Source organism: Streptopelia decaocto, assembly GCF_964273445.1.
Source record: "Streptopelia decaocto genome assembly, chromosome: 7".
Classification (NCBI taxonomy): domain Eukaryota; kingdom Metazoa; phylum Chordata; class Aves; order Columbiformes; family Columbidae; genus Streptopelia; species Streptopelia decaocto.
Window position 1 is genome coordinate 27,119,776 of NC_138661.1, and position 14,913 is coordinate 27,134,688.

Here is a 14,913-nt window from a genome sequence, read left to right on the forward strand (position 1 = left end):
ATCTCTGGGGTAAACGTGAGCTCACTTGTACCACACAGGCTCACTTCTGATGTCTGGGCCAGCTGAAGGAGCGATGGGGAAGCCCTGTGTCTCCGTGCTGTGATGTGCTGACACAGTGAAGTTCAAGTGGTATTTGCCTGGCAGTAGCAGTTCTTCATATTGAGAGTTCCAGATTTAGTCACTCTCCGCAATTTGGAGGAATATTATGGAGGTTATATTGTGAGACAGTTAATAACTTCTGAGTTTCCCCACGGACTTCTACCTCCATGGCAATAGCTTCTCACCTCGCCCACGACAACCATCGCTGTACGTTAGTCAGTTATTTTCTCCCACATCTCTGCATATCAAAAGCAACTGATTTTTCTGTCTCTCCACCAAGAGAAGCATATGTATGTGTGCTACCTCTTCTCCAGAAACACAAAGAAATATTAGACAAAATTAACCACCTCCCATCCTTCACGGTGCAAACTCCGTCCCTTCTGTTTCTGCTGTCTCTGGTTTTGTAGCCAACTGGGGACCCAGCAGAACCTAGCATGCTTTCTTCAGGCCCACCGCAATTTTTGTCATTTTAAGTATATGATAGGAAACACCTACGACTTCAGAAAGAACCGCAGCAGACACAAAAACGAGCCCCTTCCTAGACACGCAGCTGCAGGCAGCTGTCATTGCCAAAGACATGTTTTTCTCCTGCCTCCACTTGCCACAAGCCCAAGGAACTGTTTTTTAAGCTCTTACTCCTTTGAGCTAATGTGGCAAAAGTGTTAGTAGTGATGTCTGCTACTCAACTGGCTGAAAGGAGTTAGAAGAAAGCCTGAAGCAAGAGTCAGAGATGTCCTCAGAGAAAACCTGTGAATTTCACAAACTGAATCTGAAATTTCTCTTAAGACATCCATTGGGGTTTGACAAAAAATAAACCAGAAATAAGAAATGTCTAACAATCCTGAATTCAAGTGTTGCATTTTGGACTAACAAGATAAAAAGACTAGAAATCAAATTATTTGGACTAGAAAAAAACTACTGGCAACTGTTGCAGTGAAAGGAATGGCAGGAAATCAGGAAACCTTTGGCCTGCCTGTAATTTCCTGTCTAAACAGTTGCAACTAGGTTTAAGGGACCTAAAAATATGCCCTATAAGGAAATCAAAGTTGCCGTCCCATAGTGGAAAACGGCAACCAGGATAGGGAATTGAGCCAGAAATCTTTTTTAGTAACACATGATTTTATATGCTGTTTCAATTCTGTTTGTAGCTGGGAGAAGGAGGGGATTAACCAGCTGAAGCAATACAAACATCTATGGTCTTGAGGAGAAAAAACAAAACAAAACAAAACAGAAACAAACTATATTGGTTAAGAAGTTAACTTGTCTAAAGAAGTCCCCAAAAAGCTAAGAGAAAAGGGTATTTCCAGTAGCTATATATGGTGCCGTAGTGCTATTGGCAGCTTATAATTTGTTCCCAGAAATACAATTAATCAGAGCACCTGTAAACCCTTAACATATAAAGTAGCAGCACCTATCTTAATCAGCTGTCAAGGTCAGATGTGTCCAAGATGGATGGAGGAAAGAAGACATTCTGGTTGGCTTTCTAGAGGATTTGCATAGGTTTGTGTCTTGCTGTGTGTACATACACACTAGAAATCCAGTCGCCTACAGGCGGACCAGTCTGTAGGTTGATGATTTTACTAAGATAAGTGAAAGGAAGCATTAGGTATCTACAAAGCTAATTGCCATCATCCTCATCAGCTCAGCTCTGTATTTAATGGGGAAGTCAGGATTAACAGCTGGTATGTGCTATTTTTGAACAATTATAAAGAGATCATTAACAAGGACACTTGGCAATACTGTAAAATTCAAAACTGGCAATTTTGTTGAAAGCTGGTCCTGAAAAAAATTGGACATGATAACAATTATTATAAATAAAATGCTGGCCAGCGCAGATATTGACAGATGGTGAGATCTCCTTTCTCATTTTGGGAAAGGGAGGGATGATTGAAGATGAGAACTCACACACATGAAGAGGAGAAGCTTGGAAATACATGCATCAGCTTCCTAGGACTTTGTCTGGACACATGAGACAATAACATGAATCTGGCTATTGAACCACATCTGTGAAACACACTGAAAAGTGGAACCTGGCACAAGCATGGTGGCTACTAGACCAGACATATTCAGAAGAAGCTAGGAAGCAGAGCTGTGATTTAATATGCAATTTGTTTAATGAAGACAGTGAGTGGAAACGTATCACTCTAGAATCTGAAAAGCAGTTACTAGCTTTCTGATTATCGACCTGATTGACAGCTGTTGTTGTCGTGAGTAACTGCATAGTAGCTGAATATTTCTGACAAGAAGATTGTAAGGAGAAAAGCCAAAGATATGTAATGTGAGTCAGTAGGGTACAGGTATAGATGAAACCTTCAAGGAGAAACGGGGACAAAAGAGCTTTTCCTGTGTTTGATGCAACGTAGTGCACTACATTTTAATGAGCAGAAGTATCTTCTCATTGAGAGTTTCTCCCAGGCCAAAGATGTAGTTTGTCTTAGACAAGTTTGATTGTGGGGGTAAGGTCCTTCAAAGGGGACAGGATATCAAGAGGTCTATCAGTGTATGTTATTAACGATGAAAGAAAAATCATGAGAAAGATTTGTGTGGGAGATACATGCAACATTTTAGTCAGTTCTTGGGCCTCTCGCTAGCATGGGTTATGAAAGAAGTGGTAGTGCTCAGGTGTTTGTGAACTCTGGCAAACCAAATTATGTCCCTTGAAATATTTTTTATCCAGTATCACAGAGAAATGATACACTGGGTGCTCTATCAAATTAAATCTGACTCTTCACCCTCAATTTCAAAGCATAATATTAGGAGCTGGGTCACAAGAACACTGAAAAGACTATTTTCCCTGCAGGACAAGGTCAGCAGCAAGTTAAAGTAGCAGTTATAGTGTGCTAGCTACTAGCTATGTTTGAAGACTATTGCGTCACTTTCCTCCCTCAGCTTGTGTATTATCTAGGCAAGATATTCCGGTATATGCTGCAAATGGTGTAAAGTAAGCTTAGAACTACTAATCAAAATAAACTCAAAGAGATAGGACTTATTTCTAAAAGACTCTGCTTACTCCTGCAGGTGAGATAAGGAGAGAGATTGGGGGCAAAATATTTCCTTTGATAAAAAGGAAATAATCTGTGCAAAAATTGCTCTCTCCTAGAGGTTGGCAGACATGCATGGCTTTTCTCTTCTGGAAGTTCTTTCGTGGGTTTGTCAATGTTGCAAAACTATTTCATAAGTTGGGGAAGAAAAATATGTCAGCGGTTAAGAGAGCATATTTGAGCACTTTCAGTTAGAAAAAAAGTTTTTGTAATTGCTGCTGTATCAGTGTGTTGACATTTCAAAACCTCTTTCATATCAGATATGAGTGTTAGTGCTTACATTAGAACTCCGACATTGAGAACTGGAGGTGACTTTGCACAGCAAAAGTTTAAATTCTCTGACAACACTATGGGAACTAGTAATGGTTATGTGGGTTGAAAATAACTTTCAAGTGTATGGAAGTTTCTCATCATGATAGGCCATATATGCCTTCTGTTTTTTGAGCATAGCTGACAGAGTCCCAGCATATTAAGAAAACAAAGCTTGGATAATGACTGTTGGGTTGGTTTTAGTTTGGATTTTTTTTCACTTGTACTCTCCCTGCTACTTTCAAATCCATTGTCTAAATTAGATCTAATTGTACATGAGAGCACAAGTGTTAAAGACACCAAGTTTATGTGTGTTTTGTGAAATGGTATCTGGAACAAAGAACCCCTAGTAATGCCCCACAGAGGGAAATATGTAACTCGGCTTTCACCCTTCCAAGGAACAGCAGTCAGCTCGCCAACCTGTGTACACATAGGTAAGACTTAACTGCAGCTGGGCTTCTTGCGCATCTCCAATAGGTAGGGGAGGACTAAGCAAAGGAAGGTTTATGGTTGTGGAAGGAGGTGACTCATGGCGTTCAGTGGCTAGACTACAAATTCAGAGGAAATCTGGCTTCATTAATTCTGTAGCTCATGGACAAAATTATTCAAGCTTGTGATCTTTGGTGTTTGGAAAGATTGTAGTGTTCTGACTTTGTACCAGATGCTCACGCAAAGGTATTAATGGTGATATACTGCTTAACAAAAAAAGCAATAAAGCAAGAATTGTTTGCTCAGAAGAATATGAGCTCACGAAAAGCTCTTTGCCTTAACTACAGAAGCGTATAGATTCCAGATTTCATTTGTGAGATACGAGGTTGTGCAAATGAAATGGGAATTTATGCTTTTTTTGCGCAGGAAGAGGATTTTGTCAAATGAACATCTAGCTGTTCCATTTTTTTCATATTAGAAGTAACTTACAGGCTCCTGATATTTGGCTGCTTAGGTTGTGGCCCACATCTCTAGTATCAATGTTACTCAAGAGCGCTAAACTGTAAAAAACCCTGGTTTTGACTATTCAAAACTTAACTAGGTTTGGGAGTCTTTTTCTCCAATTAAATAGCTTCCAACTAAGTTAACTAAAAATTTGTTACTGAGGATGGTTCCCAAACAGGAGTACTGTAGCACAGGAGAAGCCGCATACTGGGAGGATTGCAACACACCATCCTGATGCCCAGGGTGCAATTTAGACAGGCTTCTTTCTCAAAAGCAAGACAACCCCCATCGGAAGTGAACGGTGGAGGGTAGTATAGAGAAGTTGAAATACGAGTACTTAGAGAAAAGCCTCAAAGGGATAAACTATTGAGCTAAATATAAAGAGATGAGAAGCAGTGTAACACTTTAAAACAATTCTTTTTAATTTATTGTTTTCTCTTGAAGGACCATGCAGGCAAATAGCTCTTCACTGGAATATAAACATGCATCTCTGAGGGATCAGGTTTAAGACTCATGCTAGGTCCCTGAAAGAAGGAAAATACTTAGTGAAATTCTGGGTAATTTTAACTTACTTTTAATAATGTACCATACTGTGATGTAAATATGAGTCAAGCAGGAGTTCCAGAAACTTGGATTTCTGGGTGTGGATACAAGAATCCAGAACATAATCTACCTATTTGAAATGTGACTGAACCAGGCTGGAACTAAAGGGTTTGTGCTCTCTTTGATATATCAAAAAATACTCATAAGTTTTTTGAAGTACTTGGCAACAGCTGAATTCCTTGGAAATCATAAATTCTAGATGAATTGTGAGAAGTTAATTGATGGTATGAATGTGACCCAGTTGCCCCCACTAGTTTGAACGCCTTACGGGGCCCTGTGGAGAGATTTAAAAGAAGGGTGAAAAGTTCTGCAGCACTTAATTGTCTACACTACTCCTGTAAAAGTTCAGCTAAACTTACTTATGGGGGTGGGGGGGGGCGTCCCCTCACATCTGGACAAAAATATTCAAAAAGTTATTTCTTTAAAGTGGAAATGCAAAGAATTTGGTACAGTAATAGCCGCCAGGAATGCAGCAGAACCTAACCGCTCCCTAAGTAATCCTGCTATTTTCTAACCTTGCCCTCCATGCATAATCAAAGGCGCACAAGTCACATGCTTCAAAGTCAAGCCTTTGCAAGATCACGGCTTTCGCTGTGCACAGAACGTGCCCTTCCTGCCTGGTGTGCTCTGTGCCAGGAGGTTCTCTGTAGAAGCCATTATTATCTCGGTTAACGCCGCTCCCTCCTGCCATTTAATATTTTGGTGATGCCTTACTCTATTTAGTTTTAATCTCTGTCTTGAGTTACAAGACCTAAAAATTATCAGAAAAGCAAGTAAATTCTCCAAAGAAAATATGTTTTTTTAAAGATTGTCAAAATACAAAAGTGTGCTTAGAATTTACAAAATTTAGAAAACAAAGCACATAAATCAATGTATCATTGTCAGATCTTCGAGACCTAAAATATGCTGTTATAATAAAAAATATTGTAATACTAGCTATTTCCTAACATTGCTAATCTTCAAATCTAATTTACAGAGGTGGTAGAATATGAGATGCTTTGGGGCAGACCACATAGGTACTAGGCAGGTGACACTGACTCCCTCACTGACACCCTTCTGATTAAATCCACTGCCAGTTTGCTTATAACATTAACTGTTATTGGTTATGCATTAAATGCTCGAGTTATGTTATTTATGTGATAGGTATGTAAATGTTGACAACTCTTACAATTTTATAACAACTCTCAAATAGTTAAATATTGTCCATATTAAGAACTCCAGCTATTGTAATCAGATTCTTAGCTTAGGGAACTGGATTTTTAAAAATGTCCAAGAAAAGAGACACTGAAAATCCTGAGTCTGAAATGATACAACAGCAGACATCTATTGAAAAGTCCAATAATTCTCCATTTCATTGATTTCATTATTGTAAACCGATGTCAGGCTTTTAGCAGAAGCTTTGGGCTTTTTTGGCATGACTATTTCGGCCCTCAGCAGCAGAGTTCGCATCGCACCTCCTACCTTTCCCTGGCTGTTGCGGGCCCCTCTGGTGAGGTTGTGCCTGGGACAGGGCCAAACGCGGCCTCTCGAGCCTGTTTCGGGCTTTGCTGTGGGAGCGGCGTGGGCGCGACGTGACCATCGCGGGGAGCGCAGGAGGGACAGAGGTCCCCAGACTGTCGCACCGGGCGCAGCGGCGGCTGCTTGTTCGGTGGTGCTGGCAGCGCTGCAGCCTAAGGCGTGGGCAGCGGCGCCGGTGAGAAGCGACTCCGGGCAGCAGCGGGGATGGAGGAGTCGCAGCGCTTTGGGAACCGTGCGGCGGGAGGAGCGGCGGGACAGGGCGCTGCGGCTGCTCAGCTGAGCCTGAAGGTTCGGAGTCACTACCTGGATTTTATTTCCTTATTCCTCATGGGGTTGCCCCCTCACCTAACTACACTTCAGTGTCTCAGTATAGCCAGAAGTAGCTGTGTAATGGTGTAACTTTGTATTTTACTTATGAATAGCTGAAGTGCAGTTTCTAGCACCAGTTGCTGTGCTGAGTTGCGCAGAGGATGCTGCAGCGAGGCCATCACTGTCGTGCGCCGATGCCTGCTCTCCGTCCTCCGGCAGGGACACCCATGAAAGCCCCGGGCGCACACAGCGCCCCCGGTAGCACCCTCCCCTCCCAGGCCTGAGAGGCGGGAAGGAGGGACCGGCCCCGTCCGTCCGTCCGTCCGCGCGCCCCGCCTCGGAGGTGCGCTGGGGAGCGCCGGCCGTGACGTCACGCTCGGTTGCCATAGGGACGCCTGGGGTCGCACCTGACGACTGTCGTGAAGCAGCGGGAGGAGAACGAGGGAAGAAGGAAGGGGGAGTCTAGGCCCGGCCCCCCTTCCCGGGCCTGCGGGGAGTTGGCTCCGCGCCGCGCCCCTCCACCCCCGCCGCATCGGAGGCAGGAGGCGGAGGTAGTGGCGCTGCTGTTGTTGCCACTGCTGGCTATGTAGGGGCCCCGGTGCGGGCGGATCCGGAGGCCGCTGTCCGCCTCTGGAGCGCGGCGCCGGGGCCGGGCCCGGCGGGATGTTCTCCAAGAAGCCGCACGGGGACGTGCGGAAATCCACGCAGAAGGTGCTGGACACCCGCAAGGACCCGCTCACCCGCCTCAAGCACCTGCGCGTCCTCATCGGTGAGGCGGCCGGGAGGGAGGGAGCGGGTCAGCGGGGGCCAGGGCCCGGGGTCCGTGCGGCTGCCGGCCCGGGTCCCGGCGTGGGAAGGACCTGGAACTTGGCGGGACCGGCTGGGCGCCGGGACGGGAGGCGGGGTCGGGGCTCTGCGCCGGAGATAGACCCCGCTCGGCCCCTCCGCGCCCCGGCACGGCGGCAGGAGGGAGGGCCTCGGGGCCGGCGGGGATTCAGCCGGGGGCCGCTGGAGCCGGCGGGCGCAGCGGGGGACGCTTCGCTCCCCGCTGTTGTCCTGAAACACTTACATTTGCACCGCGTTAGACGGTGGGATTCGTTTGGCAACTGTGGATGGAGGCGAAAAGCTGGTGTGCTTCCCCCGTGAATTATTCTCTAGAGCTATGTAACCGGTGTGAAGTCGGTACGCTTGAATAGAAGTGGCTGGTGAGCGCTAGTGGTGCCTGTGACTCCCTCGTCCATTTCCCCTAAGTGCTTACAGTAACCACTTCTGTTCGTGTATGTTTTCAAGGTAAGAGTTACAACAGTAAGTGCTCACCAGAGGAGATGTAGATGAGCATTGATACAGCTAGTCTGAAAACACTTTTGGTTTGCCAGTTGGTCGAGGAGGGCATATAAGCACTTAAGTACTGCCGCAGTTCCATGTGAACAGCTGTTTAACCTGACCAGTGAAATAGAAATTGGAATTAAGTGGAATAATTGCCTAATGGAAAAAGAACCAAACCAGTAGGGAAAAAAACCAAACCAAAACATAGTTTATCATTCCAAGATATCTGTTAGTTTCATGTGTTTCTAAAAATCTAAGTCATTGTCATCAAGCTGTCCTTGAAAAAATCAGTTTGCTCTGGAATGTCTTTTGGGCCCTTTGGTTCTGCAAACCCGTGTGTTGCTTCTGACAGTTTATCAACACATTTGCAGGGCTGGGTCAAGGGTAATTGCATTCTGTATTTAAGGCAGAACACTGAATGGGTTATTTTGAGTTCTGCCCACAGGCTGGGGCTGTGTGTACCTTGTCCTTGGCCTCCAAAGCTGGATTTTTTCTTTTCAAATGAAAATGGCCATTGTTCTCTTTTTTTCTTTTGTATTTGTGTTTGAAGGAACAGGTCTTCCTATATGGCAGCATCTGCTGCTGCATTACTTATTTTCTGCAACATAATAATTGTTTAGACTTTTGAAATGAAGAATAGTTGGGTAGCAAACTACCCAAGACACTTCAGTAGTTAAGTGTATCTCTCGCCCCACTCCAAATGTTACCACTCTTAACTAGCTATGCTGAGCCAGTTGTGGCTTGCTTTATGTTGATTTATATTTATTTTTAGCTGCTTCATCAGTTGAAACTTAAGAGTGAAAAGCATTATAAAGAAACTAAGTACCCCTCTGAATTTAGGTTTCCTGCCTAAAGTATGTTGAATATTTCTAGTTTTGCTTTAATCTGCAAAACAATCTATAGGATTTTGATCTGATCTGCTCTAGATTTTATATTTCTGTTGCTTGGCTTTATTTACAAGATTTTCCTTCAGCCTTGTTAATACTTGGATGCATTCTGTAAGATACAAGCCGTGAACTCTGTGTCAAGCAGACGTTCTTATCTAATCTAAGGTTTCTGCTTACTGGCTGGAGGACAGACTAAATCTGCTGGGGCATGTTTTCATGGGATGGTCATTCCACTTTCCCCCCTGCACATGTGTATGTCTCAACTCTTGTAGCGCAGCTCCCACATGTCCTTTCTCCAAGTCTGGGAGAACACTATGTGTGACAGTGAAAGTAGGAAAAGGTATAACAGTACTCTTCAGCTTGTCTGTTCTGGATGCATCTACAGGATTTTGTCATTGTGCAGATATTCTTAGATGCATGAGGTACAAAACCGAAGTCTTTTTGAGGGGCACGTGGAGTAGGATATTTATCTACATATTACTAGTGTAGTGATATATATATATATACAGCAGATTATTTGAAGTCTGGCTGCTGCTGTGATAATCTCTTTGTCTTATTCCTTAAATGTCTGTGCTTTATATACTGTCTTTCAGAGCATAAACTCTATGTCCATTCTTTTCCAATTGTTTTGTTGACTGGCCTGCAGGGCCACATTAAAAGAATGATGTGCCCACATAAGATAGACTGCTACCTGAGGTGGCTTCGCATGCAGGCACCATCCTGCAGCTTGAGCAGCGTAGTGCTGCATTTTCCTGTTTATCTTTTTTCTTCAGTGACAGCTCCCCCAGCATAATAATTGGCACGTTTCCACGTGTTCAGGGGAGCCAAGATAGCTATTGCCAACAGACTTTTCAAGGGGAGAAGGGAGGAAATCTCAGTTCAGCTCTGTTCAGCATCTTTATGAATGAAAAGTGATTTGTCTTGTTTATTGCTCTTAACCCGTGCATACTGGAGACTAAAAGACTGTCCAGAAGAGAATTCTTTGCCATTTCACATCCAGGAGAAAGAGAGAATTTTCTCTTGTTCTTAAATTTTTTTCAGTAGGCCTGCAAGGTGTATTGGACCACAGGTTTGGTTTTTTTTTTGCTGTACTTTTTAGTCTTTGGTTCAGCAACAATAAAATGAAGCATGGCCTTGGATTCATGGTTAGGACTTGAGGGGAGAAAAGGGAGTACTAGTTAATTTTTCCTCTTCTTTTTATCCAGGCATCCAAAGCAGCAGTTCTCCTGTAGGCTAGAATAATGGAATAGTCATGAAAAGAGGCAGAGTGCTTTTGAATTATAGACTGTTCCTTGTCTATTAGCTAAAGAGAGGGAATCTAAAAATTTTAATTATAGTCAAAGATTAACCGTTGTATGCTACAAGACAATGGTGCAGATCATGCATCATCTAAATTTTTTTTAAGATAGTATAATGTTGTTAGTAAAGACAAAAAAGAGACTGAACAATTTCAGTGAACCTATTATGAAGCTACGTGAGTGGACAGCACACAGGCAAGTGACATTTGTTTTTAACGATTAAAAGTATTCTGCATTAGATGGAATTATTTATGTGCCTTTTACAAAATAACTTAGAATGTAGTGAGTGGTATCACTTCAGGAAAATTTATTTTGTCATTGGTGACAACTCAGTTTGAATATAGTGAAAAATGCAAGTTAGTCTGACTCCATAAGGAATGTAGAAAATGTTGTGACTTTGTAGAACAGTGGTATACCATTACACCAAATATCATTGCAGCTTTAGTAGTCTTGTTGCTATAGTCAGCATGTAGAAGATTTAGAGATGGGAATGACTTAGATCAGAGTAAAACTGTAATGTGAAAAGACACTGAAAGCTTTGTAATCCCTTTCTTTAGGAGCAGATAGTGAAAAATATGTAAACATATATGAAAATAAACTAGGAAAAAGTGTTTATTAAGACCTATCAAATTTGAAGTTACAGTAACAGATTTTTGGTTTGGGAAGCTCCTGAGTACTAGACTAATTGTCAGTTATAGGCATACAGGGGGAAATGCATTTGTATTTTTTTACTAAAACTCTTTTGCAGATAACCACTCTGCCAGTTCTCTCCAGTGTCTGGCCTCCGGCTGGTTCTCTGTGTTGCTTCCATATAGATCTGTTCAGCCTTTTTTCGCAATTCAGGCGCCAAGGAAAATTCAGTGAAATTCAGGTGACTAATTCAGAATTGATTAAATTATTTGTTAAAGCAAATGTAATATGTGTCTGATTTATGCGTCTCACAGGCATAAGGGTTTTTTAGTAGAGATTAAAGATTTTAGGAGACCTTCAAGCAGTAACAAATATTATTACTAAGTAATGCTAAGAAAAATTTGGAAAGAGTTTGAAGTCTATATCCTGGGACATACCAGTCTGTGAGTGAAGGTAATTGCTTTTCATTGTTTCCTGCTGCAGGATTCTTCTTGAAACAGCTGGAACTATCTGCTTCAAGAGATCTGGTTCTTTTGAGGTGTATCAGTTTCTTCCTGTAGGGAGCTGTTTCCTCCTCCTTGCCCCACCCTGCACTTTTTTTTTTTTTGGTCCTTGCTTCTGAGAAGGACGTTTAAGTCTCATACAGTTCCCTAATACTATCTTGGTCTGTATATGATTTATTTTTTTTTAATCAAACTGTTCTTCTTACTTGTTTCTGTATGCTGGAAAGGCCATGCTTGATTTGGCCTTTTGTTATAACAATGCTTTGAGAACTCTATAATTAGTTAAGGCAGCTAGATGTGACCCTTTCATAGCATCATACCATAACAATTTTAACTACTTGTTTTATTCTAGTTTTGATATCAAATAATGTTGTTACTACATGTTGCATTTGTAGTGTCAATCAGAATTTTAAAATATACATATTTAAAAAAAAGCTAAAGCCTATAAATATTTGGTGATTTCTGTGTAATGTTGCTATGTGCAAGGAAGTAAAATAAATATACTTGGTTTAAGATCTACTTTTAGGGCTGAATTCTTAAGATTTTTTTTTTCCTTTATTTTTTTCCCTCCTCTTCATTTTTTTTTGTGGAGCAGGAGTTTACAAGCCTGTAATCTGTTAGTCCAGAGTAAAGGGAAAAGGAATGTATTGCTTCTTATGAATTATTTTATTTGCATCTGTTATCTTAAAAGTACACTGCTTATATCTCTGGAACCATGGAGGGAATGCTTGTAAAATGCAGTACTCAAGAGAACAGAGCATTTGAAGTGTAGAGTCATTTTTTTATTATTTTGTTATTCTTGGTGGTTGGTTAGTGCTCGACATCTCATGTAAGCAATTGCTGAAAAGTGAAGCTGTACTGGACAGAATGAAAGGGTCTGCATTGGCCATCCATTCTGATATATTGTTTCATAATAAACAATATACTTAAACAGAGATTGCATTTGTCTAAAGGGATTTTAATTTAAGAAGTCTGTTTGACTGGCAGTAAGCCCTAATGCTTCAGCTGGATGGTATTCATTGGTGTTGCACATTGTCAACATCACTCATCATAATATCACTTATATACGATAATAAATGAAAAACATCTTATGGTTGCTAAAGTGGGAGGCGAGTGAGAAGCTACAGCAAAACTAGCTGCCTGGAATTTTCTTTGGAGATAACTGTTCCAGAAGTTTCTGTGGATGTGCAAAGCTGTATTATTTTTGGCAGGAGTTGTAGATTCTTTTTTTTTTTCCTTTCCTGGTGATTCTAACTGCAGAGGATGTGTCACTGCTGTAAGTCATGGATTTGGCTGCGGGTTGAGTGCAGTTTAAGCAGTTAGACTTGATGTTCTGTCAGTCTAGACTTAACCCTGAATACCTTCTGTTTTGGGCAGGAGGAAAGGGGGAAGAATTGCTTTGCTTCAGGATTTTGGCTGAGGTGACGCAGGAGGTGCAGAGGGCAGCAGTGGCCGGTGCTGTGGGCTGGGCAGGGTCTGGGCTCGCATTGAGCCCCTGGCTGCACAGGGGGGCAGCTCTGGCCCCTGCCCTGCAAAGGAAAAGTCTGCGTGGGTTCAGCTTGTGGCAGTTTGGAATGAAAATAAATACATTACTACAAAGTGTTTGAAGTTGCTTAAATAAAATCTTAAGTTCTGGAACATGCATGAGTTGTTATGGAAGCATTTCTTAAAAGTTTATTAGTGTAGCTCTTCTAGAGTCTGCAAGCAACCTGGAAGAACTAGCTTGAAGAGCTGTCAGCTGCTTTGGCTCATTCCCATAGAGCACCTGAGTTGAAATTTCCAGCAGTTTATGTGTAGAAGATGTTCATTGATGCTGTTAACCTACTTGTTCATTAGTGTTGTGGGTTGGTTTTGGTTTTGGTTTTTTCCTTTGTGTATTTGTGTGTAAAAGATGTTGGTGATCAGGAGTTTAGGCTTGTCTGATGTGAAATAGAAGTCCATTAAAAGATTTCTTGAAGTGTGTTTCTTTTTTTCAGTACCAAAAACCTCAAGAATATTTTCTTTGACAAAATTACCTTTTTTAAAAAAATGAATTGCTTTTGTTAAATAGCTGTTAGTGATCTGAAACAGTAAGGGCTAATGTGAAGCCCTTGTTTAATAGATTTGCATTTGTAGCTCACTCTTTGAAACGCTGGTGGTTTGTTATCGAGTCTGTTTCATTTCGACGGTCTGTTAACTATGCCAGAGCCACCAGTTGGTTGTGGAGGTTTTCCACTTGACCTTTCTAAACTACATACTTTACTATTGGAGAGGTTGTCCGTATATAACTGAATCTCTGTGCTGTTTTGCTTTAAAGCAGCCATTGCATTTTTCAGCTTGGAGAATTAAGAATGAGTAAGTTCTGTTGGCCATTTTGATTGTATGTTAACTGAAACTGAGGACGTTTAGAAACCTCTGGCTTTCTAATGGCACCAGTTTGTTGTGAGAATGGGTACTGAACATTTGACTCTATAGCGGGCCCCTGCTTCACAGAAATGGAACTAGAAGTCTGGCTGTCTTCCAGGCCATTGTTTGCTGCAGTTGTCACTGGTATTTTATTTTTGGGTGAGGATGAGGGAAAGTGACTTAAAAGCCAGTAAGTCTCAGAATGCGACAGGATAATGTTTTGTGGTTTGGTGTTTTGTTTTGGTTTTTTTTATACTATGTGCTGTAACAATTTTATGTATAAACATACTATTCAGAAACACTTAAAATCAAATGTGAAAGTAACCACAACTTGATCTGTAATGATGTGAACTGTTCTGTTAAATGCTATGGTAAATTTCTGCGATGCTTTGTGTCAACTGGTGAATGTTAATGTTCTCTTCAGAAAAGTTAATATATATCTAAGATCTGTCTGGGGGTTCTAGGTGTTCTGTTCTGGGTGTTCTAGTTTTAAGTTCAGTATTTTGATAATTTACTTTTAAAGTTCTGTCCTGTGCAGAAAGTACAAGTTTAGATGCTTTATAATATTTTATTTTCATCCAGCAGGCAATCACCTAAACGGTACAGATGCATTTCCCATGCTAAATCAACTCATTTATAAATATGTAACAGATGTTGTGGATTTGTTTATGATAATTTATAGGGTAATATGTAGAAAACAAAATAAACAGGGATGACAAACTGTATATAATACATTAAAGCCCACTAAGATCCTCGTCCTACAGATGATAGGGGTGTTTTATGTGTAAACTTGTGAGCTTTGCAGAATCTGGCTTAGGTGATCCCTTACAAGTTTAAATATACAGTAAAAAACCTGTGGTGCTTTTTCTGGTTCATGTTTTACATCTGACAAAGTAATTTTTAAGCTCTTTGAGGTGGCACTGTAGCACTGTAATTCTAAGTATGATATGCAGTTCTAATAGTATCCTCCTTCCAATGTGAAGTACTGAAGGGTTACATTTTTATTGAAACACTTTTGTGCATGCAAATTATTCCTGGTTAAGAAGGGATGTGCTGGTAAATAAACCATAAT

The 14,913-nt window shown here is 41.5% G+C and overlaps 1 protein-coding gene across 8 annotated transcripts in view; it reads left to right on the forward strand.

The window, feature by feature from the left end:
* Positions 1-7,233: 7,233 nt before the first annotated feature.
* RALGAPA1 (Ral GTPase activating protein catalytic subunit alpha 1) overlaps positions 7,234-14,913 on the forward strand; it is a 141,060-nt gene continuing 133,380 nt past the window's right edge. For all 8 annotated transcript variants that reach the window (XM_082057748.1, XM_082057742.1, XM_082057745.1 and 5 more), the window contains exon 1: positions 7,234-7,581. In XM_082057748.1, coding sequence (XP_081913874.1) covers positions 7,476-7,581 — 106 coding nt within the window. In that variant the 5' untranslated portion in view covers positions 7,234-7,475. The remainder of the gene's footprint in view (positions 7,582-14,913) is intronic.